Genomic DNA, 27,668 nt, shown 5'->3' with positions numbered 1-27,668 from the left:
GGAAAAAAGAAATCCATTGCAGATTGCAGACAGGTGACGTGCTTCCAACCCCTTTGGGCGCAGCACAAGCTTACTGAAGCAGGCTACAATTAGTTAATACTAATAACTACTCTCAAGTCTCATGATCATTGTTGCTGTCATACACCGGCCACCGGCCATCTTAAGCTCCAGCTCCCAGCTGCCTTGATAAAGATTACTGTCAAAGTGTCAATGCTTCCTAATATGAGTCAAGATCAAGATCCAGCACATGAAAACTATCTCACTGCAGAGTTTAGGATCAGAGATTTTCTTTTTCTTTTGCTAGGAGATACAAAGATTCTGTAAAGCTCTCTCTTTTTTTTAATCTAATCTCTTGCAGCTCGGTTGAAACCTTCAGGTGAATTTGGTTTTTACAGGATTAATAGTACAAGCTCAGGGTGAAGGACTGAAGAGCATGTGGCTTGTTCTGAAATTGGCGGCAGATGCTAACTACCAACCGCCGCCCCCACCCGGATCCCCCAAATCACCGTGACTCACTCTCTAATCATCTTCCTTTTCTGTTAACAAAATCATCCTAGTCACGTTAATTGGCGTAGAAATTAGAGAACCCTTAAAAAAGAAAATAGAGAACCCAGCAGCCAGCACAAAAAAGCCAAAAACGAAATCTGAAAGGGAACAATTGCGAAAGCAACGGATGCTTAGCTTGCTCTCCCCAGGAGGATGAAACTGACTTTTTTTTTTCTAATAACTAATGTTACAATTAAAACAAACAGTAAGCAGATTTATCATGCAAAACCTTCCTAAAATGTAATTTACTGCACCATTATATTTGCTTTTTTTTTTAAAAAAAAGTTCAAGATTTTTTGGACAAGCACATTGACCATCAGTAAAGATTGTCAGGTTGGGTAGGTTTTCCATGAAGTTGACCTAAAATACTTATTTTGAAACCAAGCACAATTTTTTTCATAGACAAGCCAAATAAAAAAATGGGAGAAATAATAATAATAAATTCTTAGAAGAAAGGGGTAGAGTAAAGAGCAGATTAACAGCTGCGCCTAAAAATAATTAAATTTAGTCAAACGCCCAATGCTTCGTCTTCCTGCTTCCTTGAGTTTCTTCTCCTCTTCCTCCTCCTCCTCCTCTCGCCATTTCCCATATCGCCACCTAGAATCAACAAAAGCGACCACCTTTTCTCCGTGCGCTTCGATTCCAAGGCCCTAATCTAATTAGGAGCTCACCGCAACAAGATTGCTCGGAGCTTTCGAGCGTTTCTTTTTTTTTTTTTTGTTTCCTTCCGCGATATTTATATTCTAGTGCTGCAACTAGCTGCCCGAATCCTCAAAGGCGGAGCATTTTCTAAAGTGGAGTTCTAAAAAAAAAGCGTCTTCTTGGGGTGGATTGCAAGTTGGTGACCCAAATCCGTCGCTACGGGTCGGGAGTTCTTGGATTTCCCGCTGATTGGTTCGCAGATTGGAGCTCTTGATTTGGTTGCGCCATGGCGCTGTTCCGGAAGTTCTTCTTCAAGAAACCGCCCGATGGGTTGCTTCTAATCACGGACAACATATACGGTAATGGAAGTATTTCCTTTTGCACTGCCATGACTTATGTTGCTTGCCAAGTTTACCATGGACAGATTCATCCAACCTAGCTTCTCTTTTGAAAAGGTTTCAGCTTGATTGATATGGATAGGCTGCTAATTTAAGCATAGTTGAATTAAGATTTGGCACTTCTGAAGTGTTGGTAGTATAGTGTATCACAATATGGATTAGAGACTTTTAGGGCCATGAGAGTTATACGTAATGTAGTGGTGGAAGATTTGTGTTTTTGTCTGTTTATTGCAATTTGAATGGTTAATCGTTTCAGTTATGTTATATTCTCCCTAAAAAGTTGTGTTATATTCCAAAAGAACTGTTTCATACTTTCGTTATCTGTTCATTAGTTAACTGTGTGAAGATAAAAGAACTCAAAATAGAGCCGAGGTCCTGAGGATGCTTGACACATGTAGCTTTTATCTATTTCAGTTTTTGATCATTGCTTCTCCATGAAAGAGATGGAAGAAGACCATTTTGAAGCCCACATAAGAGGTGTTGCAGCACATCTTCTAGATAATTTTGGTGATCATTCATTCATGATCTCGAATTTCGGCATTCGAGATGAAGAAAGCCCCATATATCACATTTTATCTGAGTATGGTATGACCGTCCTGGACTACCCTGGCCACTATGAGGGGTGTCCACTTCTCACCATGGAAATGGTCCACTGCATCTTGAAGTCGAGCGAAAGCTGGCTCTCTTTGGGTCAGCGTAACTTTCTGATAATGCACTGTGAACAAGGATGCTGGCCTATTCTGGCTTTCATGTTAGCTGCTCTCCTGATATACCTGGGACAGTATTCTGATGAGCAGAAAACACTGGATATGCTTTACAAGCAATCGCCAGTAGAGCTCTTGGAGATGTTTTCACCTCTGAATCCCATGCCGTCGCAATTGAGATACTTGCGCTATGTTTCGATGAGGAATGTCGTGCCTGAGTGGCCTCCAGCTGATAGAGCCCTGACGTTAGATTCTGTGATTTTGAGGATGGTTCCAGATTTTCATGGTCAAGGTGGTTTCCGTCCAATATTCAGGATATATGGCCCAGATCCGCTTATGCCTACTGATCAGACTCCTAAAGTTCTTTTTTCGACTCCAAAGAGAAGCAACGTTGTCCGTTTCTATTCACAGGTAATTGCCTTGTCTTTTCCCTGGTCTTGCATTGTGGTTGTTTTGAAGTGGACGCGTTGTGACGTACGTTGCAGCATTCGTATAGCTAAAACTACTTCGCTGTATCATTAATAGGGTTCTATGTTGATTATATTTGAAGTTTGTACAATTTCTGGTCTAACCTTCATGAAATTGAACTAACCATTTATGATCTTAGGCAGATGAACTGGTGAAAATAAACCTTCAATGTCATGTCCAAGGGGATGTTGTCCTAGAATGTATCAATCTGTATGAGGATCTGGATCGTGAGGACATGGTATTCCGGATCATGTTCAATACAGGTTTCATCAGGTCAAACATATTGATGCTTAATCGTGACCAAATAGACATTTTATGGAACACACAAGACCAATTCCCTAAAGATTTTCGAGCTGAGGCAAGTGTTTTATACCAAGTGGCAAATTAGCATATTTCTGTTTATACATGGATTTTTAAATACACCTTCTATTATGTTAGGTTATTTTCTCTGATATGGATGCAACTACTTCACACATCACAACAGAGCCGGTTAGTCATCAAGAGAAACAAGGACTTGGTATTGAAGAGTTTGCTAAGGTGCTTGATATATTCAACCATTTAGACTGGTTGGATGGGAAGAAGAATACTTCGCTTCACATACCTCAACGAAAAGCATCATCCACTTCTCAAGGAAATATAGATGAATCTCCTGCTGATGGGTCCGAGACTTTCTTCGATACTAAAGAAGAACTTGACTTTGATAGTCTCTCTGGTGAAAGCTCGTCTTCGCTTGTTTTGAAGTTAACAGATGACTATGTTATGGTTGGTTGCACTGAACTTCAACAAGATCCCCTACATTCAACCTCAGCTGAAGTTCCATCCAAAATACAAACAATAGAAGTAGCTCCTTCACGAACAAGGCCTCCATCGGTGCTGTTGTCACCTACTAAGGTTAAGATGCCAAAGACCAGTGCTTCATCAATGGCACTACCTTCAAGCACGGTAATACCCCAAGCACCGTCCTCACCAGTTCAGCCACAGGGACTGATAGATTCTGCAGTGCAAATTGCACCAGCACAGTCAGCGTCAAAATCAGCTGAGAACTCTGGTTCACAAACTCCAGTAAACCAAGAACCTTCACCTCTTACCGTAAATAATTCAGCATCGACCGCATCCTTGATAGCTTTGTGCACACCTCCGCCTCTTCCTCCTCCGCCGCCCACTGTCTCATTAGCCCCTGTTTCCCCCATTTTACCCATAAATACTAGTACAAGTATAATCAGCGTTTCCCTTAGATCGATCATGCCCTCCCCTTCACAACCTCCAGAATCATCAGCCTCTCCACTAGCTCTTGCAAGAAATGAAGAGCTGGTTAAATCTCAAGAACCTTCCTGTGAAAACCTTGAGAAGTTTCCACCTGAATTTTCTAGAGCTTCCAGTGTCACTGCATTGTCATCAGATTCTCTATTGTCCATAGAAAAGGAATCTAGCAGTACAAGAACATATGTCCCAGAAGCTTTGCCTGCAATGCCTCTGACTTCAGACACTCGGACCTCATTAATTTCAATTTCAACTGCAGCATCCCCACCCCTGCCGCCGCCACTGCCACCCCCTCTAAAACCATCTACTGTGATGTGTCCTTTGTCATATGGTAAAGAGGTAGCAAGCACTAAAGAAAAGGCTGCACCAACTCAGCCTGCACTCCCACCACCTCCACCGCCAATACAACCAACATTGATTTCAAACTCGATATATTCATCTACTTCATCTGTGGTTTCTGCACCGCTAAAGAGAGGCCAATCTCCAGCTCCACCCCCTCCGCCGCCGCCACCCCCACCCCCACCATTTCCCGTATCATCATTTTCTCCTCCGCAACCACCGCCGCAACCTCCTTCAGCAGTACCAGGGCTGCAAGCATCGCCTGTTCCACCACCGCCGCCACCTCCACCTCCTCCAATGATTCCAGGGATGAAAACACCACCCACCCCATCGCCACCTCCTCCAGCAGCTCCAGGGCAGCAAGCACCAGCTGTTCCACCGCCACCTCCACCTCCACCTCCTCCAATGGTTCCAGGGATGCAAACACGGCCCATTCCACCACCACCTCCTGCATCTCAAACTAACTCTTTGGTTTCTTCATTTCCATCCACAAGTAAAAGAATTCCACCGCCACCCCCTCCTCCATCTCAAACTAGCTCATTGGTTTCTTCATTGCCATCCTCAAGGAAAGGAAATGATGTGGCAGCCCCTCGTCCCCCACCTCCCCCACCACTGTATTCCAGGTCATCTCATGTCACTTCTGCACCATCAGCACCACCTGCACCCCCATTGCCTCCTCCGAAGCTAGTTGGGGCCAGCAAACCTTCACAAGAGCAAATGATAACCTGGCCACCACCACCTCCACCAGGCCCACCTCCTAAGAATTCCTCGAACTCTTTGCCAAGTAAGGGTAATGTTGTCAGTTCATCTCCTCCCCCACCTCCTACATTCTCATTTGGCGCAAAGGACCGTAGCACAGCCCGGTCCAGAAGTCCTAGAAGTTTGCGGCCCAACCAGTCATCTAAGAGGACACCATTGAAGCCGTTGCACTGGGTGAAAGTGTCAAGAGCTACACAGGGAAGCTTATGGGCTGAAACACAGAAGTCTGATGAAGCATCAAGGTATTCCAAACATTTTATGCCATTATTTTCCAGGTAAATGCTAATGGTAGCACTATAACATGTTAGTTCATTTATGTCTTCACCAGAACCCCAGAGATAGATATTTCGGAACTTGAAAGTCTTTTCTCGGTAGCCATGCCAAACATGGAGGAGAAACGGGCACGCCAACGTCCTTCTGTTGCAGCGAAACAAGAAAAAGTTCTTTTGGTACTTATACTTCACATTCCTTACTGCAAATATTCACAAGCAGTGAGAAAATTCAAGTGAAAAGTAAATAAGATTAACCTTTTCTTCTGCAGATTGACCTTCAGCGCTCAAAGAATTGTGAAATTATGCTGAGAAACATTAAGATGCCATTACCAGATCTGATGGTAACGAACTAAACAATTTTGTTGAAGGGATATGGCTCTTGAAAAGTAAAAGTAATCTGGCATAGTTGATGCATACCCTTGCTGATAGACTAGAATAGCTAATCTTACTAATGCCACTTCCTAAACCTGGTTTGGGTTATATTAGTTACCTATTGTTGCAACTGTTACTGAGCATAAAGTATTTGGCAGCTGTACTGAACTAGTGGTTTCTGTTGATAATAGTGGTTCCTTTTTTTTCAGAGCTCAGTGCTTGCACTTGACGATTCCATTGTTGATGGTGATCAAGTAGATTATCTAATAAAGTTCTGTCCAACTAAGGAAGAAATGGAACTACTCAAAGTATATATCTACTCAGCAGATTGCTCTTTGAAATATCATTGGACTCTTGAAATTCTTACTGCGTCTGTTCCAGTGGAATTTTTCCTGTATTCTGCTAATTGATTCAGGTTTTTCCTCCTACTTTTTCAGGGGTTTACAGGCAACAAAGAGAACCTAGGGAAATGTGAACAGGTCACTAATAATCTTTTCTACTTGATCTTTTGTTGGTGATGAGCTTTGTTTTTTTGGTAACTATGTAAATAATAATGAATTTCATAGTTCATCCCAAGATATACACAATCTTAGTGGGAGATCATACAACCAACTATCTCACCCAGTCATGTTTGGATGTTTCTTGGAAGTTATGTAGTGGAGTAGCTAATAAGATGATCATTTTTTTCAGCATTTTCCCGGTGCCATGTTATGTATATATAGCTTGTTTATTGCTTAGCCTGTACCAGCAGTTATACTATTAATTTTTTGCTTAATCTCATGCATGAACACAAAGGCTTGATCTGACTTGCTTCTGTAATTGTAGTTCTTCTTGGAAATGATGAAAGTCCCAAGAGTGGAGTCAAAACTGAGAATCTTATCCTTTAAGATTAAGTTTCTTACACAGGTCAGCAGAATATTTGCATCATTTTTTTCCCCAGTGAACTTGTGTAACTGTTCTGATAGATAAGTAGAGTTTAATTTTTTTGCCGAGTAATTCTGTGCATTCTTTCAGGTTGCAGATCTGAAAAACAGCTTGAATACTATCAATTCTGTTGCTGAAGAGGTACACTGTTATATAATATGACCTCAAGTCCTCAACCTTTTCCCGTTTGACGAGTTTAAACATGCTGTTATATAATGTTATTTGGACAGGTTAGGAACTCTGTTAAGCTTAAGCGAGTGATGCAAACAATTCTTTCGTTGGGAAATGCATTAAACCAAGGAACTGCAAGGGGTGAGTAATTAAGTATGGTCTAAGATTGATATGTTTACGATATGATTTTTGCAAATTGATCTTCCAACATGAAGAAATACAGTGCACATGGTTTCTCTTTTTTTAAAAAAAAAAAAATCTTGTTCTATTTTTTCCAATAAATCATTTTTTTCATATCATAGAAAATGTTGGTTAAAACAAAATTCGAGCATTTAACAATTGTCACGGGTGAAGATGTAGCTAGGATTTATGGACAGGAAGAAGACCTTACAACTGCAATTCCTGCGCTCTTATTTCAAAACAGCATGTTCAATTTCACCATAGCTATTATGTCCTGAACCATCATCTCTCTTAACCACATGAAATTGATAGCAAACTGTTGATTATATCCTTCATATTTTTCTCACAAACACCTGTTTTTCAGGGTCGGCTGTTGGATTTAGATTGGATAGCCTTCTTAAACTCATTGATATTCGGGCACGTAATAATAGGATGACTCTCATGCATTATTTATGCAAGGTATGGCATTTAATTTCAGTAATCCCATCGTTTTTTGTGTTTTGAAGTGTCACTGAACCACATAGTTATGAAAGCATTGCTCGTTTTGCGGGAATTTACTGGTGCATAGCAATAGAAGTTCCACATACTAAATTTCTTATGAGTTAGACCTAGAGAAGGGATCTATCAAGGGTATGTCTAAATAGTATCATTGTGATTGTATTATTGATGGTTGTTCATTACAGTAGGAAGAGAAAGATTATCTAAAACTAAAAGCTCCCTTTTTCCATTTAGAAACAGTACATTGACCAACTGCATACAGTGGTTTCTCATTAAAAATTTGCATTCAGCTGTGAGCAGGACAGCAGTGACTGTATTGCCCTTTTTTTTCATCTTCCCTTTATTCCCATGTTTCAAATATCATATCAGTCTTTCTCAAAAAAAGGGAACAAGAGCATATGACGAAAGTAGATATGAATCTGCGTCTGTAAGTTTGGACTGGTTGCTTTTATAACCAGTATATTTGCATTGATATTTTGTCATGAAGTTGATACTTTTGTGGCAAGCTCAGATAAGTATGCACTTTCATGAACTCTTTCTCAAAGTTTATTGCGCTCGCAGGTTCTTTCTGACAAGCTTCCTGAAGTTCTTGATTTTAACAAGGACCTCACATATTTAGAACCTGCATCAAAGGTAACTTAGATATATTAATTAACGCTAGATCCACGTTGGCTTTGTTTTGCTTGCTTATAGTGTGGTGGTGAATCACAGATTCAATTGAAAGAGTTGGCGGAAGAAATGCAAGCGATAACAAAGGGACTGGAAAAGGTTGAGCAGGAATTGACAACATCTGAAAAGGATGGTCCAGGGTCTGAGATATTTTACAAGGTCGGTTGCCTGAGATTTTATTGTTAGTCATATGAGCAGAAATTTCTCATTTATTTTCGCTGATTACAATCGAGAAAATGGTGCATGGTATTTGGTTCTCCAACTTCCCCCATTGATTCTCTGTTGCCTCCTTGTGGATGTAGTTGTTGGAACTGGAAATTATAAATATAATTTCATGTTTCTCAAAGTATTCTTCTTATGTAAAACTCATCATCAAAGATTCCGAGTTACACTACAATAGGGATAGTGACAAAATGTGAAAAGTAAAAGGTGATCAGAGACCTTTGCCATACTAAAGGGAATGAACATGAATCAACAATTTAGTCCTTACTGCTCCATTTGTATTATTAGATTATGGAAACCATAACACTTGATTGCAGTTTTGCAGTTTTGTACTTCATCAGTACATAGGCTTTATAGATACTCCCTCCGTTCCAAAATATAAGTATTTCTAGGGTTCAAAATGTGTGCCTCAATATAAGCATTTTATGGGACACTGATTCCATGGAAATCCATACATTTTTAGCCAATCAGGTGCTTAGGAGACGAATCTAAGCGATTCAAAAATCAAAATTTGACCACTGAGGTGACTGAAAGGGAATCTTTTCCCTTAACCTTGGTATTTGCTAAAAAAACCTAGAAATGCTTATATTTTGGAATTGAGGGAGTATATTCTATTAATAGTTTGCAAATTGTCATAAAAGGATGGATAAGAACAAACATGACGACACCCATAACTGAAACAGTTAGTCATTTAGTTGACTATCATTGCACAATGTTTTGCTGTTAGTATATTATTAACTGTAATACTAATACTCAAAAGAGCTTTCGTTTCAGAAATTGAAGGAATTTCTTGCTGATGCTCAAGCTGAAGGAAGATCGTTAGCTTTTCTTTACAGTACTGCGGTATGCAAAGACTATAAATAGTTTCATTACCTTGCTGCATACGTCTTCTAACATGTATTTGTACTAAGTTTTTGTTATTTTATTTTCAGGGGAAAAGTGCAGATTCTCTAGCACATTATTTTGGTGAAGATCCAGTGCGGTGTCCATTTGAACAAGGTATTTTATTTTTATATATAAGGCTTAATTATTATTCCTAACTACTCTACAAAATGTACAAAGCAAAGATAAGTGGGTCTGATACAAAAGGGAATGGGAAACGTGTATTTATATGCAAGGCATGTGACGAAAGGTGCTATGATAATTGAGTTAGTCATCATGTTTCAGACAGAGGGCACTGCATTCCTCTTTCCATGGTATGACCTGTCACAATTGGATAACTTAGGAGTAATTGAGTATTGCCATTTTTGGGGTTGTACAATCAAACTAAGAAGGGGCATACAATTCTGGGGGTCCCTGGTGGTTTTACCAGAATCATCCAAATTGCTGCTGTTCTTTGTGTGCTTTGTTCCTTAGTGAACTTGTATTGCCATGATAGATACTAGAATTGTTGCATCCACCAAATCTTCAGATTAATACCAGTTAGCTTTTGGATATCTGCAGCAGCTATATGATTTCCTGACCTTTTTATGTGGACAGTTGTCTCTACTTTGCTAGGCTTCGTGAAAACGTTCGAGCGTGCCCATGCCGAGAACCTCAGACAGATGGAGCTGGAGAAGAAAAGGGCCCAGATGGAAGCAGAAAAGGAGAAAGTGAAAGCAGCAGCTCACAAGGAGGATTTGCTGGAGCCATGAATTTTGGTCTGATGAGTTGGCAAAGTATGCATTGTCGTTGATTTCTTGCCGTTTCATATTGCGGCCTTAGCTTCATGACCAAGGACAGTACGGCAGAAAATTTTGTAGCGGTTTATTCGAAGCTTCTAACCATGTGAAATTGGAGGTGAAGAAAATTAGCACATATGACAGGTACATCAATGGAAGTTACTCCCTATATGCTTGGATTACTATTGGTTCTTACAGTTTTGCCCTGCAGACAGAGGGAGAAAGACAAATATAAGCTCACTATGTAGTGCTAATGACAGTTTACTTAGCAGATAGACTATACAGCAATACAGATACAGCTTCACTGGTTCAGTGGTTCTTACTGTACATAGGAAAGTGCAGCTATGCAACTCACTGGTTCCCTGGTGCTGAACAAATTTTGCAATGTTTGTGCCCGCAAAATATGTACATTTGTAGAGATGCTTTTGTGCATTACGATGTATAACACTGTAAGTAGAACAAATAAAACAATATTTTTCCAAATGGAATGTGTGGCCATTTGATCATTCATTCATCTGGCTGGAGCTGTGGAACAGGCAGCTTGTATCTTGTTTTTTCCTCCTTGTCTGGAAGGATAGACAAATGCTCTGAACCTTATCAGTTATGTTGTCAGGTGCTATGAATCGATCATAATCCATCAAACTGTGAATCACATGCTTGGTCGGTACTCCCTCCTATTTTTAATGTTCGACACTGTTTACTTTTGAATTTTAATCATTCATCTTATTTATTTTTTATGCAACTATAAAATAAAAATATAAGTCATGCTTAAAACATATTTAATAATAGTTATATATCATTTTAAGAGTAAATTGTACTTTGTACCAGGTAGAGTATATACACCTTGTTTGACTTTTCACCCGGTAGAGTAAACCTTGTTTTGTTTCGCACTAGGTTTAACACATATTTTCACTTTGTATCAGGGAATATCGAAATATGAGTAAAACATATGAAACTTCTTAATTTTAAACTATGTTTGACAACATTGCTTTTAGATATTATAAAATTTCATTATTTTTTATGGTTTGATGATAGTGTCAAGTGAAATTTATTTCAAGACAATGTAGTGCAAAGTGAAGGTATATGTTAAACCTGGTATAAAGTGAAACATGGTGCGTTTTACCTGGTGCAAATACAATTTACTATTTTTTAATAGGGAAAATTGTAAAACCACCACAGAAGTCTGAAGTTTGACATTCCACGCCATAAGTCATTTTGTTGCAAATGCCCGCCCACTACTCGGTTTTGTTGCAAACCACATCATAAGTCATTTTGTTGCAAATGCCCACCCTCTACTCAGTTTTGTTGCAAACCACCACAGTGCACACATGCATAACCGAATCAATATGTTTTCATAAATTGTGAGCCGTCAATATATTTTTTTTACATAAAATTAATACTTATAAGAGTATAGTCTTAACACTCTTTATGAGATTCGATATATAGAATAGCTAATGAGAGCTTTAAAATTGTTGCACTGAGTTTTGCTATATGCCAAGAAAAAAAGAAAGAAATCAATGAAATATATAAGAATAAATCTAATGTAAATACTATGACAAGATTGACCTCCGTAACCTATGGTGGTTCTACATCAGCGTTAACTGACTTATTCGGTTAAGCATGTGTGCAATGAGGTGGTTTTACCAATAAAACTAAGTAGGATGGGTATTTACAATAAAATGTCTTATGGAGTGGAATATCAAAGATTTTTGGGGTGATTTTTGTAATTTCCCCTTTTTTAGTAAGACAAATAGTTAAACATAACTGTGTATATGCATAAAACTCATGAGCACTAGGATTTAAACCCTGCTAGATGAAGCCATGCGCCCACTACTCTATCACCGTGATGCTACTAACATACGAATATCAAAGGAAAAAAAAAGAACAACTACTCCATGTAACCTTAGAAACACATGTTATTTTTCCATGAATTCTTATGTTATGTGCAACTTGCAAGGAGTTATAAGCTCTCGTAGCTAACAAAATCAATGTGCGACTTCTAGGGGCAAAGCTAGAGTATATGCAGGCGTGCCAAGGAACCCAGTAAAGAAAATTTTTAGTTGTAACTCATCTATTTTCAATGTAAACTTAGACATTTTCATTAGCTTAAACTCGATCCAAAGTAAAAAAAAATTAACGGAAATGCTAAACTTCTGTTGACAGAAAATAGAACCTCAAATTTTACAAATTTTGGATCACTGGATGTGCTTCATGATTCATGCTCTTCTTCTCCAACTCTGGCGTCCACCTCTTCTTCTCCTGCGCCAGCGAACCCAAAATCCGGCAGAGGGCCGACGAATTAGGGTCCCGCGGTGGGGTGGGGGTGGGAGGGAGGGAGGGGAGGGGGAAGAGGGGGAGTTCACCGGCTTTAGAGGAATGGCTGTGGGAGGCAGCAGCCCGACGGTGGGCGGCGGATCGGGGCGGGCGGCGAGGCAGCGGCGGCGGCGCCGTAGCCGCCGGGTCGGGAGCGAGCGGCGGGGGCAAAGCGGAAAGAGTGGTAGGAGGAGGCGGCTGGTGGTGGCGCCCCGCCGGCGACAGGGAAGACAACAGACAGCTCGCCGCCGCTGGCTTGAGGCAAAGGAGAGGAGAGGGAGGGGGAGGGTGAAGGGGCCGGCCCGGAGGCCTCGCCGACGCCGTTGACACCTTTCGGCCAGCCGGCGAGGCCGGGCGGTGGCGTGCTCAGGCGGCGGTGGCGATGGCGGAGGCGGGGCGGAAGCGCTGAGGAGCGGCGGCGTGAGGAATCGGGAGAGGAGAGAGGATTTTTAGAAGTGCTGAGGAGCGGTGGTGTGAGGAATCGGGAGAGGAGAGAGGATTTTTATGGTTTGGTTGCCTGCACGAATCTTAAAGCAATCGGGTGGTCCAAAATTTGCAAGATTTGTAAGGGGGTTTCCTGTCAAATGATCTATAGACAATCCCATAAATTAAACAAGAGATATTTTCATTCATTTTGTTCTAATTCTGTCCTTAGTGACTTTCAAGAGGGATTAAGCTCATCTAACTTACTTTTCTCTAACTTGTGTCACTGACATGTGGACCATCTATCTCCTGGACTCACATATTAGTACCTCAAAGTCAGGGGAACCTCTTCCCTCTCGAGAGTCCCCTTTCTTCTCGCGGCTCAGTTCTTCAGTTTGTTCTTCGAGCTTGGTCCCTCCCCGAATCGATCACCGGATTTCCACACTTTCCCATAAAACCGAACCCCAATCGATAAATTCAAACAAACTCTCATCATCCTAGAGCTCTACGCTAGTTTTCCTTTTTTTAAAAAAAAAATACTACGGAGTAGAGCTCTACGCCACCGTACACTACGGTCTCCTCCTCATCCCCGAAACCCAAGCTACTATCCTCTTATCGCCAACTGACAATGACAAGAGGGCCCCTAGCCCCCTACTCCTCCGGGCCCCACATGTCAGTGGGCGTAACAGAAAACAAGTGTTGACCTCGGGGTGCGTGGAGTTTTTCCCGGAGTCGTATCCTTTCGGGTGACGCATACAAGGGCGGTTCGGATCGGACGGCTAGTATATATCCACCTCCGCCTCCGCGTCCATGGCCACCGCCGCATCCACCTCCGCCGCCGCCGTCGCCGCCGCATCGCGCCTCCTCGTCCGCCGCGCGCCGCCGCGCCTGCTGCGCCGGTTACCCCGCGCGGCGCTCGCCGCCTCTCGCCCGTCGCTGCCGTCGTCGTCGTCGTACGGTGCAGCAGCCGTCGCCCTCGGCCACCGCGCTAGGATGGGACACACCGCCGCCGCCGCCGCCTCCGCGGGCCCCGCGCTCGGGCTCACCAAGCCCAACGCCGTCGAGCCGCCGCAGGTGCGTGTTCGGGATGGGGTTCGGGTTCAATTTCAGGTTCAGTCGCTTGCTTGGTGCTTAGGATTGTTGCAGATTCCTGAACTCCCCATCTGTGTGGTAAAATGAAGCTGCTATATTTGGTTGACTTGATCACGACTCGCTATCGAATCTCTCGAGCTGCTAGATCGAGATCGAACTAGTGATCTCCTACGCAAACTACGTTTGCATCTTTGTTTAGATTTGCCGATGTTGCAAGTGAGCTCAGTCTCAATCTGTGCACTACTGTTTTTTTTTTTTCAGGTTTCATTTGCTGCTAAAGACGTCGAATTCTCCGAATGGAAGGGAGACATCCTCGCAATCGCAGTGACAGAGAATGATCTGGTCAAAGGATCAGACTCCAAATTCGAGAATGCGGTGTTGAAGAAGCTCGACGGCCAGCTCGGCGGCCTCCTGTCGGAGGCATCGGCGGAGGAGGATTTCACCGGCAAAGCCGGGCAATCAGTGGTGCTCCGCCTCCCGGGGCAGGGTTTCAAGAGGGTGGGTCTGATCGGCCTTGGGCAGAACGCCCCCTCCACCACAACGGCTTGCAAGGGCATCGGCGAATCCGTCGCGTCAGTTGCCAAGTCTGCTCAAGCTAGCAGCGCGGCTATTGTTTTTGCTTCAGTGGGTGGGATCCAGGAAAATTTTAAGCTGACTGCTGCGGCAGCAATTGCTTCAGGTAGTGTGATCTTGATGCTCCTTTCATGGAATTGTTGTGATCTTGTGGGATGCATTGGCTTGATGCTGAATTTTATCTGTATCTGGATTGCAGGAACTGTGCTTGGGCTGCACGAGGACAGCAGATACAAGTCGGAGTCGAAGAAGGTGCATCTTAAACAAGTAGATCTTATCGGATTTGGTTCTGGTCCAGAGGTTGACCAGAAACTTAAGTATGCCAATGATCTCTCCTCGGGTGTGATATTCGGGAAAGAACTTGTGAACTCACCTGCAAATGTTCTTACTCCTGGTATATTTCTTTTGTTAAACGCCAAACAGTGGATCTCCTCCATAGATGCCATTCTGATGTTTTCTTATTTCACTACTCACTCATCTCCTTTATCCAGCTGTGCTTGCCGAGGAGGCATCAAACATTGCTTCTACATACAGTGATGTATTCACTGCGACAATATTAGATGTGGAGAAATGTAAAGAGTTAAAGATGGGCTCCTACTTGGGAGTTGCTGCAGCTTCTGCGAATCCTCCCCACTTCATCCACTTGTGCTACAAACCACCTGGTGGGAATGCCAAGAGAAAGCTGGCCATTGTTGGGAAGGGTCTAACTTTTGACAGGTTTGTGAAACATATGCATATTTTGTGAACTATTGCAGTAACATACATCATTGTGTAACATAAATATGCCATCTTTTATATGGATAATTGTTGGTTCTTACAATTGATTAACCGATTTTTTTGCAGTGGTGGCTACAACATTAAGACTGGACCAGGCTGCAGTATTGAGCTGATGAAGTTTGACATGGGAGGCTCTGCAGCAGTTTTTGGTGCAGCAAAAGCTTTGGGCCAAATCAAGCCCCCTGGAGTAGAGGTTCATTTTATTGTTGCTGCTTGTGAAAACATGATTAGTGGCACAGGCATGAGACCTGGTGACATTGTGACTGCTTCTAACGGGAAGACTATTGAGGTATGTTTGTTGTGATACAATGCGTATGATTGTAGAAGACTAGGAATCATGATTCATTAACATAAATCAGTGATAGTGTGAAAAAATGCGTTTGCTTATGTATTCATCTGTATTTATTTTTCTTCAGGTAAATAACACTGATGCGGAGGGAAGGCTTACACTTGCTGATGCTTTGGTGTACGCTTGTAATCAAGGTGTTGACAAGGTAATGACTTTTATAGTGTCATGTTCTGTCCATATGATTACCAATCTGATTTTTTTTAATGCTTTGATGATTTCTCTATAAATTAAACCTTAGTGCAAGATATTTTATTGGCATTGTTGGTTTTAGTTATAATGCTGATACTCAGCTCATCACCCTAGCATAGTTGTATGCTATTTATTTCTAGGCCCTTTTTATGGAAATGTGATTTATCTTATGGCCTGATGTCCCTCACGAATCTAGTTTGAGGTACTGACTTATCTTTAAATGTCAAATGTAGATTATTGATCTGGCAACACTTACTGGTGCATGTGTCGTTGCACTTGGGCCTAGCATTGCTGGTAAGATTAACCAATCACATATCACTTGCAATCTTCTCCATTAAGTGAATAGATTAGTGTATTCCTTTGATTGCTGCTTGCTTAAATGAATATTTTGTGCAGGAATTTTCACGCCAAGTGATGAACTAGCTAAGGAAGTTGCTGCGGCATCTGAGATATCAGGAGAGAAGTTCTGGAGAATGCCACTCGAGGAAAGCTACTGGGAGTCGATGAAGTCTGGTGTTGCTGACATGGTTAACACTGGTGGCCGGCAGGGTGGTTCTATTACTGCTGCACTCTTCCTGAAACAGGTAAATTTACCACTTTATTATGAATGAAATTCAAGCAAAACACACAGCCACATGCTCTAGGTAGGCACATTTGAATAAAGTTGTAAGCAGTGACATGCTAATGGAGCCTCATGCTTGTATTTGCAGTTTGTGGATGAGAAGGTGCAGTGGATGCACATTGACATGGCCGGGCCAGTGTGGAACGACAAGAAGCGGGCGGCCACCGGATTCGGCGTCTCCACCCTGGTTGAGTGGGTTCTCAAGAACTCATCTTAAATCATTTATTCCCATCCCCCTGAGGATGAGATGACACGAGGATTTCGGGGGAGTTTGGTGGTGGCAAAGCGGCCAGCTAGGGCCAATGATATACAAAAGTTTAGTGGGCAATTTAGAATAAGAAAACTGGTCATCGTCGTTTCCTTTTGAGTTGGGGTGTCGAATTGTTTGGTGAAATCATCATCATCATCATCACATTCACAAGATGTTTTGGCCAGGACAAGTCTGTTCGTGCCGTGTAGCTCTCTCCCTTTTCTCTTTTGTCAAATGTGGAATAACGCTCTTCCTTTTGATTTGTGCCCCGGGATAATCTGAGTCATAAATATTTCGACAATAGCCTGAATCGTAACGTTTCCGCTGTGCTAGTGACTGAACAGGGGAACTTTCTGACTGAGAAATCGCGATGCTTCTGTCGAGAGCACAGCCATTTCTGTGTGTGTATTGCTATGATGTGTCTACGTCAGGAGTGTAAGGTGAACACGTATCTGATGCCTACTTGTTCATGTTGGCCACTGCGGATGCCACCACACAAGTGTGTGTATACAAATGCAGAGGCGAACGACTGCACGTCACTGGAGGATAGGATACTTTCCCAGCGAGGCCCAAATTCATAAAAATTTTCGAAAGATTTTATTCCTATAGAATATTTTTTTAAAGCCCTTTCTATCGAAGAAATGAATCGTATCAAATCTTATGAAATTCCTATGAAAAGTTTTGGAGAAAATTTGACATGAGGTAGAATCTCATGGGAAGTTTTCTTTGAATCTTTATCTTTCTTTTTTTTTCCTGCGGTCCAATCAAATAATCATTTATGTGTTTTTACGTATTTTTTCTATTTCTCTGTTTTTCCTATACCCCGTTCTCTTAATTGACAATTTTAACGGTGCCCGTAAAACTAAACTGTCATTATATTTGTAGTATACTATTTACAATATTATATATTATAAAAAAATGTCCATGTGTTGCAATGGGTAATTGCTATTTTAATTTTATCATTGTTATACGGTTTAGCTAGGGTAAAATTCACTGTGGGAACTCGCTTGGATATTTTTTTTAGAAAACCATGAGCTTCAATTAAGAGTATGTATTTCATCTCAAGTTAGCATGCGAGTTTTTCAAAAGATCTCTTATACAACTCCTTTTATACTTCCAAAAGGAAACAAGCTTAAAATTCTAACTCAAATACGGATATGTATTTAAAAAATGAAAGAACTTAATTAAAAACCGACTCTAATATGGATGACGTACCAAAATACCATAAAAACATCTTCAATTTTTATAATAGTAAAGATATGGTGCGGTTTGTAGTCATTTGATGGACAAAGAAGCTTCTAGAATATACTAAAATAATTTATTTCAATTAATCAAATCAATTTTCTATATATCTCAATCAACCACAACCTTCCACCATCCGGAGCCATTGTTTCTCTTATTCGCGGAATAAACGAAACGGCATATTTGGAAACTAAAATTAATTTGTGAATAGAACTTTTATATACATATTCTTAGCAATCTAGAAGCAAAGGCTGAAAACTAAACTTCGATGAAAAAACCTCAAAACCAGCTCCAAATTTATGGTTGAAAATTCAAAATTTGGCTGATAAGCATAAGCTTAAGCGAAACGATGAGGCTAGAGGATTTCACTATTTTTTTTTTATTTTCTGAAGAATATCTAGACATGATTACATTTTAGAAGGGGGAAGTATATGGTTAGGGTAAGATAAACTTTGACTCCCATGCAATGTCAAAGTCCTATCTCCTAAAATATAATAACGTAATACTGGATAGGATCGAAAGAAAGACGTCTTAAAAGATTAGTACTATGAATCTTGGATATGACCCAAAGAAAAATATCTTGAAAATACTAGTATAGAAAAATTGGAGGGAGTACCTTTTTTTTTCTCTTTTTCACGCGGCCTCATTTGTATGGAGCCCAATATACTAGTATTCGTCGGCGGAAAATTAGTTGGGCCGGGCCGGAATCTTTCCTTCCTTTCTTGAGCTGCAAGAAGAAGAGGAGGAGGAGGCCGGCCATTAGAAGCGGAGGACACGCGCACGGCGGTCGCGCCGCAAACAAAAACTCGCCGCGGTTTTACAGCCAACGAAGGCGCAGCAAAGCAAACGCGGCGGCGCAGCGCTCGCCGTCGCCGGACTTCCTCCCCCCCCCCCCCCCCCCCGCTCCGATTCCGTCCAGGCAAGTGCTTCCCTCTCCCTCCCTCCTCTCTCTCTCTCTCTCTCACTCTCTCTCTTCGGTGGAAGCGGCGCGGCTCGGTTTACGCTCGCGTCGCGCCTCCTCCTTTCCCCTCCTCCTAGTCGCGCCGTGGATCGCGCCGCCGGGATGGGGGTTTTGATCTCTATGCGGTAAGACCATTCGGTGGCCGATTAGGATCCAACCATGCCTAACTGTGATGATTCCGGTGGTTGTTTCGGTTACCTGTGCAGATGCGAAGATTTTGTTACCTTTAGGATTCAGTGAAGGTGCTTGTAATGTTAAATCCGTAAATGTAGTAGCATTATGGACTATCTATGATGAAGGGATTAAGAATTTTCTTGCTATTAGTTTTCATGAAAATAATGGATTTTTTCCCCCACAGATATGTGGTTTGATTGTGCTATTTATCTTAAGCAAACAGCAAAATTAGACCTTTTGTTGATTATTACTACGCATGTCATAGTGCAATCTTATTAGTACTTGAGTTCAGCAATACTGTTCCGGAACATCCTTTTTTTTAAAAAAAAAATGCAGAGCATCTAAAAGTGGAGTGTAAAATAAGGACAAACTGATCTTTTTTAAATAAAAACACATGTGCCGAGAGAAGCACATCTCTTACTAGCTCTACAACTAGTGCTCAGATTGTTCTGCACATCAGTAGCATAGCAGGCATTAATTAGTGCTGAAATTTTACTCTTGGGATGTTTAGGCTTTCCTTGATCTTCTGTTTCATAGCTTTGAAATGTTTCTTACCGCAGTGTTTGGTTCAGATAGATAGCTATATTTTCTTATTCCGAAAAGAAAAATAAAGATAGGTAGCTATATTTTTGGACCGGGGGAGTAATAGATTTACAAGACTATCAGTTGATTCATAGAGAGATTGATTATTTGATATGTTCCCTTTGCCCTTTTGCCTCCTCATTTCATTGTGCAGATACTGAGTGAAAACCTGCTGCTAAGATGGGTAGCACAGAACACCCAATTCCTGCGCAGTCACCTGCTTGCCCAACTGTGAGCGAAGGGGGGTCGGCTGCTCCAGCTCCTGCTACTGATTCAAAGCCAAAGAAGAAGATATGCTGTGCGTGCCCTGATACGAAGAGGCTGAGAGACGAGTGCATCGTCGAGCATGGGGAATCTGCGTGCACCAAGTGGATCGAAGCTCACAAGCGGTGCCTCCGAGCTGAGGGTTTTAATGTCTGAATTTTCTCTAGTCATCTAAAGGTATTACATTTACTTTTATAGAAGAAGTGATAGAATATCCGGTTTGAGACTTGAGATGCAAATTGGATCCAAGAGATTAGCTGCCCTGTTTTTGCATGTTATCGAAGTGATAGAATATCCGGTTTGTGAATTGAGATGCAAATTGAATCCAGAGATTAGCTGCCCTGTTTTTGCATGTTACCCCTGTATGTCAGGGAACTTATTTTCATGATAAATAAAGGTACTTCCGTTACTGGTGACACTATACATGGCTATATTCAGCAAATTACTTCATGGCTCCCTTTTGCGTTGAATTGCGTACATGATATATTCTTTTTCGATGAGATAATTGCTCAGGGTTCCTTCGGAGCACAGGAATTTTATAGGATTTTCACAGGAAATAGTTCAGTTCCTCTAAAATTCCAGCGAAATTCCTCCAATCCAAATGGAACCTTAGTGGTAAACAGAGCGGAAGGCTTCAAGTTTATTAGCTCCTTGTTGCAATGCCCATGGTTTCCATGGCACAACCATCCTTATTCTCTTATTATCCTTTTCCCAACACCAATCAATCACACTCCTCACCTATCAACTACACTGCACCTCTACCAAGCATCTTTTACAGATTTCTAGACTTTGTAGCTAGACATCAGTTGTTGGCAGGAAACCATCAGGATTTTGGCAATGGCTCCCCTGCCAAGAACGACTGAAACATCCTGAATGCTCTCCTTGGCTGAAACAGTGGCACCTCATGCCCAGCACCTCTCACTGACGCAAATGTGAGCCCTTCATACACCTCAGACCATCCTCCAACCTGCACACACAGATGCACCATTTGCAGATGAAGTTACAGACTTTAAAGTGACAAGATTTCTGCTTAAACTGCATCTGACAAACAGCAATGGAGATTGTTCACTACCTGTCCAGCTGAGTACCAAGGGTACCAGCGGATCTTCGTCTTCAGTCCAAGATGGCTAAGCGCAAACCTCGTCGCAGTAACCGGAACGACCGAATCCGTGTCGCCACTGCATTTTCATCAAGTGACAAATAGCTCATGATCTCTGAAGAACTAGTTCCATGCTGAACCAAAAGGATAAATTCACCAATTCCAGGTCCTCCAGCTCACCTGAACACCCATATCCTCAGCCCGGCCTTCATCAGCAACTTGTAAGTCGGCAGCATGGAGAACTCTGAATCTCGCCACGTCTTGATGAGCACATCACTGTCAAATCCAACCCAGATGCATTGTTAAACTCTCCCAATTCCAAGCTCAGTGATGCCAAGAAATGTCAAGAAAAAAAATGTCAGCTGATGCATCAACCTGCAGGCTGTCCATCTGTAAGGAATCCCAGTGATGTTGGCATGCATGGCCTTCTGAACATCCGGCCGGTTGTAGTACTTCTCGGCGTATGTCTCCGTGCAGGGGTCGTAGCCGAACGACCGGCGCCGTAGGAAGGTGTCCTTGAACCTCAGCACGGCGGCCTTGCCGCGGCGGCGGCCGGTGGCGTTGGCGGCGGCGGCGGCGGCGCAGGACGGCGTGTAGATGCTGTACTGGTCGATGTCGCCGAACTCGTGGTTCATGGCGTAGCTCATGGCGCGGTTGCAGAGCCTGGAGACGTTGGCGCTGGTGAAGTTGCACGACGACATGATGGCCTTGTAGGTGGTGTCCGAGATCATGGCGTGCGTCCACCAGTAGGTCACCGTGCCGATGTTGTCGTAGTAGTTGTCAGTCACCCCATTGCCCACCTGGTAAAATCAGGATCACCATCACTCACACGGTTAATTTCAGTCTGAAACTCGTGTTCTGATATACTAGAACATATGGATTGGTTTTGTTTGAGTTCACTTGGTTATTTTCAGCCTGAAACTCTGTGTGAGAGATCATAGAACATATGGGTTCAGTTTTGAGTTCAGGGTCTGCTTGTGTTTGATGGTACTTACAAGGATCATCGCATGGTTGTTTTTAGTCTGAAACTCTTGCCAGAGGTGCAATCTATGGTTACAGTTTTCAGTTGAGAATTTGTTCGTGCTTGATTTAAAGGACTGTCTACTTTAGTTTAATAATACTCACAAGGATCCCCTTGAGGTTGATGAAAGGATATGGTGAGGCCTTGTTGAACTCAACGATCTTCCTTGCCAACTGGGGAACGTAATGTCCTAGAATTTGTGCAAATTTTGTTGATGGACAGTAGTCAGATGATGCAGAGATAATAGTTTCAGAGATGGTGATGCAAACATCGCCAGTTTACACATTACCAGCATAGCTTTCTCCAGCAATGTAGAAATCCCGGTGCCGATACTGTGGGAAGCGGGACATCCAACTGATCAAGAACTGCAACGCATCTTGAGCTGCATCACATCACATCACATTCAGAAGAACATCAAGGGAACATTCAGCAGTTTGCCATTTTATGATGCAGTGTTAAGACAGATTTGGTCAGTAAATTTCAGATTACATACCTGTCCTCTCATCACCAGATGTCTTGAGATCAGAGGTGGTGTTGGAGTATGAAAAGCCAACTCCGGCAGGTGATTCCAGGAACAGGAGGTTTGCCTCTGCAGTAACAAAGTGTTCATCAGTCAGTGACAGGCATTGCATCATTAGGCATGATGAGTTTCTGAGCTTAGTCTTAGTACCTCTGTTCCATGAGTACTTGTTCAGATAGAGCCCTGTCCCGTTTGTCTTAATCCTAAATGGGCCAATCTCTTCAGATGCTCCATACGCAATCGATGAGCATCCAGGACCTGGGAAATTATCAGCAAATATTACTAGAGTTAAATAAGGATGTTTCTACAGCTACAGTAACTTTAAAAGATAATTAGCAATCCAATCCAAAGTGATTAGAACATCAGACTATCAGAGAGATACTAGTAGTAAAACAGTAAGCACTACTGCTATCTTCATGTTACAGTTGCTATTTACATGACATGCAGCTCCAATGAGCATGGATATACTTGAGAAGCTCCAAATCTCCCAAAACAAGCAAGTCCTAAGGAAAAAGAGGAGATAGATCTGAGAATCCAATCAAGAGGTCCATCCTTCTCGCAGAGGCGTGCTCTGCAACTCCAGAACCCCATTCCCAATGAATAACTAGTCAAAGAGAACAAGCCATGGTGCCAGAGGAACCCACTGCCCCTGCATCTCTCTCTCTCTCTCTCTCATCTGAACTTTTATTTTATCTTCTCTACTCCAAATCCTTTGTTTATGTACAAGAATGAAGTCCAAAGGCAAGAAAAGGCATCTGCAATTCTGCACGCAAGCACAACTGCACAAGCAATTCAAGCAGCTGTGGTTGTTTCGATCTCGCAATGACAAATCGACAATGCAGAGGTCATCGGCCATTCAGCCACGCTGCAGCAAATGTGAGTTGTTGTGGGGTAAAAGGTTACTGTTTGGTTTGTACCTTGTGGCTTTATCCAGAGGGAAGGAAGCAGTGGTCTCTGCATGTGTGTGATGATGACCAGAGAGATGAGGAGCAAATGGAATAATAATAATTGATCATAATAAGGCCGAGCGAGTTGCAAACAGGGAGAAAATAACAAAATCAAAGATGACTAGTAGTAGCCTTTGTAGTTTTTCTTAGGTTCAGCTTTTTATTTTGTTTTTTCTCCTTTCTCTTGGTATAAATCGGTCTGACTAATTGCATTGTGTAACTATAATTCTTTTCTTCTAATATACTGACGTACAATCCTTTTACGCGTTCGGAAAAAAAACTAGTATAGTAGCCTTAAATTGGTGCTGCAGCTTTTGTGCCACTCATTCACTAGCAAACATGGTGTGGTAGTATGGATCCGCAGAGTGCAGAGTACTACAGTGCAGACAGAGGCTTCATCATTTCTTGGCCCCTTCTTGGCTTGGCTTGGCTACACATTTTACAGTGCTTGGCTACAGATTTTATTACAGTGGCTGTGTTTAGATCTAAAGTTTGCGTCTAAACTTCAATCCTTTTCTATCACATCAACCTGTTATACACATAACTTTTTAGTCACGTCATCTACAATTTCAACCAAAATCCAAACTTTGTGCTGAACTAAACACAACCCGTGTTTGGCTTGGCTACAGATTTACTACTAGTACTTCACATGAGATGATGTGGGATGTGGCTAAAGATTGCGCCGATCTCCAAGGACGACGGGATCATTCATCAGAGCGCGCCATTCCAGCTGCAGCTGCAGCAGCTGCTCGCGGCCGGCCGGCCGGCCTTCAGAAGAATTCTGAATCAGCAGCAGATGAGCTCTGCATCATCGCGGCGCGGGGCGAGGTGTGAGAGGCTGAGAGCTGTCGCCTTGCCGCTGTACGCTGCTCGATTCACAGGTTCACAGTCTCAGGTGTGTGTGTGTGCAGCTGCAGCTAGCGCTGATTGCAGATGTTCAGAGACTGTTCTTTCCTCCTAGGAATGAGAGATGGAGAGAGATAACAGGAGTACTCCTATGCTGTAAAGCTTGGAATCGATTTTTGAATTAGAGTGGATTAATGCAGGCTAAGCAAGGCTGGATTAGTGGTTAGCAATGAAGTGATTAGAAGGGCCTAAGCTGAACAGTTTTCTAGTATCTCCTTAGACTCCTTACACTGAATAATCATGCCATGGCAACATGGCTGGCTGTAAAGATTAAAGAATGACCAGAACTACACAGCTCAGTGTAAAAGGGAAAAAAACAGTACACCGTGCAGGACAAGAGAAGAGATTTGGTGGCCAAGGAATAAATGTCAAAAGTCCAAAAGCCAGGATTACAATTCGTCAGCTTGAACAAGGAACAAACACACATGACAACATATGCCTCTCTCACACAGTTGTAGTCAACTAGTGGCTGGCTGATGATAATATCCCACAGATCAAGCTCATAACCACACTTACCAGGAATAAACTGCAAATGATCCGGCATAAGACTCGACAGTTTTGGGCAAGTATACAGGTTCAGAGTTTCAGTCAGTGTGTTTACTTATGCTTAATTGCCCCTATGTAGGAGTACTAGCGAGGGCTTGTTTATCCTTACCTATGGAGAAAAGAACCATGCATGAGTTTCGAAGCATTGTTCTTGTCTGGCTCTCTCTCTCTCACATACACACACTCAAGTCTCACACATAAATACATGTACTTCCATTTATGCTGTGTTTAAATTCAGGGTAAAATTTTTTGCCGTGTCACATCGCATATACGGACACACATTTAAAATATTAAACGTAGTCTAATAACAAAACAAATTATAGAATCCGTCAGTAAACCGCGAGACGATTTTATTAAGCCTAATTAATTTGTTATTAGCAAATGTTTACTGTAGCACCATATTATCTAATCATTGATCAATTAGGCTTAAAAGATTCGTCTCACAAATTAGTCGCGATTATACAATTAATTATTTTTTTTTGCCTATATTTAATACTTCGTGTGCAGGTGTTCGAACGCTAAATGTGATAAGGTGAAAAATTTTGATACGGGATCTAAACAGTGCCTTACACAATGTGACAAGGAAAAACGCAAAGGGTTTAGAGGTTGCATGTCGTGTTGCCCGGACCAGTGCACGGCTGCTGCTGCCGCCTGCACGGCGCCGGCTGCCCGCGGTCTCCCCTGCATTTACTCTCTACTTCCTCGTGATGCTAATGTTTGTTCAGCCAGGCATTGGTCATGTCTTTTGCACACACACATTTACTCTCCTGTATTCTCTGCATTTACTATCACTGTGCCATCGCTGTGCTCTGCCTTCAAAACAGCTAGCTGTAGTAACACTACCAATTGCTCGATCAAAACACTCGTGTGTCCATTAGATGATCGAACACACACACACACACGCACAATGTCCTTTACAAAGACAACAAGATCATCTATCAGAGCTACTAGCTAAGCTAGCAGGAAGAAAGAACACAAATGTATGTACAGTAACTTGCATTTTGGTTTGGAGCGAAGCTTTGAGAGGAACTCAGAAAAAGAGAATGTGGCTTTCCGTTAGAGAGGCGTGTGATGACAAGAAGTTTGAACCTAGGAGTGCGTGTCAAAAGCTCTGGAAAGTTGCTTGTAGCTCTCGATCCTTTTAAACTCCAGAAAAGCTAGTGCTTAGATAGCTAAATGCTCATGAAAAGACTCCAGGAATGGATGTGTTGTGTTCTCGATTTGGTCAAACACGAGTACACGACCACCGATCCATCTACTTCTGTACCTTTGGACTTAATTGAGCACAGTAGTTAGGACCAATCAAGAACCCCATTATTGCCAGCGTGTGCAAAATTAACGAACACGAATGCAAAATGTACTATACTAAATACAACTACTCGTACATGGATCGAATCAATTTAAGGACGTTGTGAAATTTATTCATGCAGAAAGAGGTCGAAGAGAATTCAGAAATGTGCAGTGTAGAACAGTATACTTAACTTACCGCCGTTGAGCCAGAGGACGAGGGGCTTGGTGGCGGCGGCGGCGGCGGCCTCGGTGAGCCAGTAGAAGAGCGCCCGCCCGCTCGCCTCGCTCACCGCCACGTACCCGGTGTACTGCGCGAACGCCACCGGTGGCTGCCCCGGCAGCGCCTCCACCCGGTCCCGCTCCGCCTCGCACCCTCCGCCGTTCACGCCGACGGCGACCGCCAGCCACGCCACCACAACGCTCGCCACCGCCGCTACAATCCGCCCTCGCGTCGCCATTCGCGACGACGAAAGCTAAGCTAAGCTCCGATCGGAATGTCGCAATGCAGCAGCACAAACACAACGCAGCGACGAGGTAGCTAGCTAGCTAGCTATGCGGCGTTGGATCGGGCGAGATCGAGATGAGCTCGCTCTGGGGAAGCATTTAAGCTGGCATGCAGCTCGGGCTGAGCCGAGGAGGGAGAAGAGAGCAAACTACCACCACCATTGCCTGGGGCGATGGATGCTGCAGTGAGCTGCCTACGGCGCCATTAATACAGCAGCTGCTACTGCTACTGCTGGGCTTGGAGGTCTGGATGGGGGAGGAGAGGAGGAAGAGGAGGAGGGCATGCAGTGGCTGCGGGCTCGGGGTGGAGAGATGACCAAGGCCATAAATGCAAAGTAGCTCAAGCTCTACGGCATGCGGCAGTGCCCAGTGCAGCAGCCACTGCACTGTGCTAACCTCTCCTCTCCTCATCGGATTGAGATCCTCTTCATCACTTATTAAATTCACTCTCTTCCTCACGCCATCGTATGATGTGGATTTTTTTTTTATTTTTTAGACCTTTTGTTTTTTAAATTTTAAAAATAAATCTTTTAAAAAACGGAACCTTTTGGCCACGCCAACCATGGTGGCTTGGTAGGGCGCGTGTCGTGACAGAGTTATTTGACAACGCCAGCTACATCTGGCGTGATAGAATTATTTGGTCAACCAGGCTAGCATGGCCAAAAGATTCAGATTTAAAAATATTTTTTCAAAAGGTCTACTTTAAAATTTTTAAAAAAACGTGTAAAACACCAAGTACTTCACAAAAATTATGGTAACGGTTATTAATTAATATACTCTGTATTATAATATAACAATATAGTGTCAATTTAACACTATCAAATATTATGAATCTGAAATTAGATAGGTTGTGTTAAATCGATAGTATTTTGGGTGGATATAACACATGGATGTTTCTTGGGCTTTTTACCAAAAGCTGGGTCATTATTAATATAATGA

The 27,668-nt window shown here is 42.6% G+C and overlaps 2 protein-coding genes across 2 annotated transcripts; one reads left to right on the top strand and one right to left on the bottom strand.

Moving 5' to 3' along the window:
- The first annotated feature begins 1,095 nt into the window (after window positions 1–1,095).
- Window positions 1,096–16,983, top strand: LOC127762666 (formin-like protein 7). Its single transcript, XM_052287136.1, has 26 exons — window positions 1,096–1,547; window positions 2,001–2,701; window positions 2,898–3,116; window positions 3,197–5,358; window positions 5,445–5,565; window positions 5,658–5,729; window positions 5,970–6,068; window positions 6,198–6,239; window positions 6,586–6,666; window positions 6,775–6,825; window positions 6,915–6,996; window positions 7,400–7,494; window positions 8,095–8,166; window positions 8,245–8,361; window positions 9,199–9,267; window positions 9,357–9,423; window positions 9,904–10,055; window positions 13,605–13,895; window positions 14,175–14,592; window positions 14,686–14,880; window positions 14,978–15,203; window positions 15,330–15,552; window positions 15,680–15,757; window positions 16,035–16,095; window positions 16,198–16,385; window positions 16,512–16,983. Exons 1-26 carry the CDS (start codon window positions 1,475–1,477, stop codon window positions 16,638–16,640), a joined length of 6,084 nt encoding a protein of 2,027 aa, XP_052143096.1. The 5' UTR covers window positions 1,096–1,474; the 3' UTR covers window positions 16,641–16,983.
- A 3,176-nt stretch (window positions 16,984–20,159) lies between these two features.
- LOC127762892 (serine carboxypeptidase 24) lies at window positions 20,160–27,125 on the bottom strand. The gene is made up of 9 exons (XM_052287423.1): window positions 26,422–27,125; window positions 22,687–22,794; window positions 22,510–22,605; window positions 22,306–22,398; window positions 22,121–22,206; window positions 21,371–21,795; window positions 21,176–21,271; window positions 20,969–21,074; window positions 20,160–20,863 (listed from the first exon to the last, which is right to left on the bottom strand). The coding sequence occupies exons 1-9, from the start codon at window positions 26,681–26,683 to the stop codon at window positions 20,720–20,722; spliced, it is 1,416 nt and encodes a 471-aa protein (XP_052143383.1). The 5' UTR covers window positions 26,684–27,125; the 3' UTR covers window positions 20,160–20,719.
- Between the last annotated feature and the right edge of the window lie 543 nt (window positions 27,126–27,668).

The sequence above is a fragment of the Oryza glaberrima genome, chromosome 2 (genome assembly GCF_000147395.1).
Source record: "Oryza glaberrima chromosome 2, OglaRS2, whole genome shotgun sequence".
In the NCBI taxonomy this organism is placed as follows: domain Eukaryota; kingdom Viridiplantae; phylum Streptophyta; class Magnoliopsida; order Poales; family Poaceae; genus Oryza; species Oryza glaberrima.
Note: the sequence above shows the minus strand (reverse complement) of the source record. Positions and strands in the feature narration are given on the sequence as shown.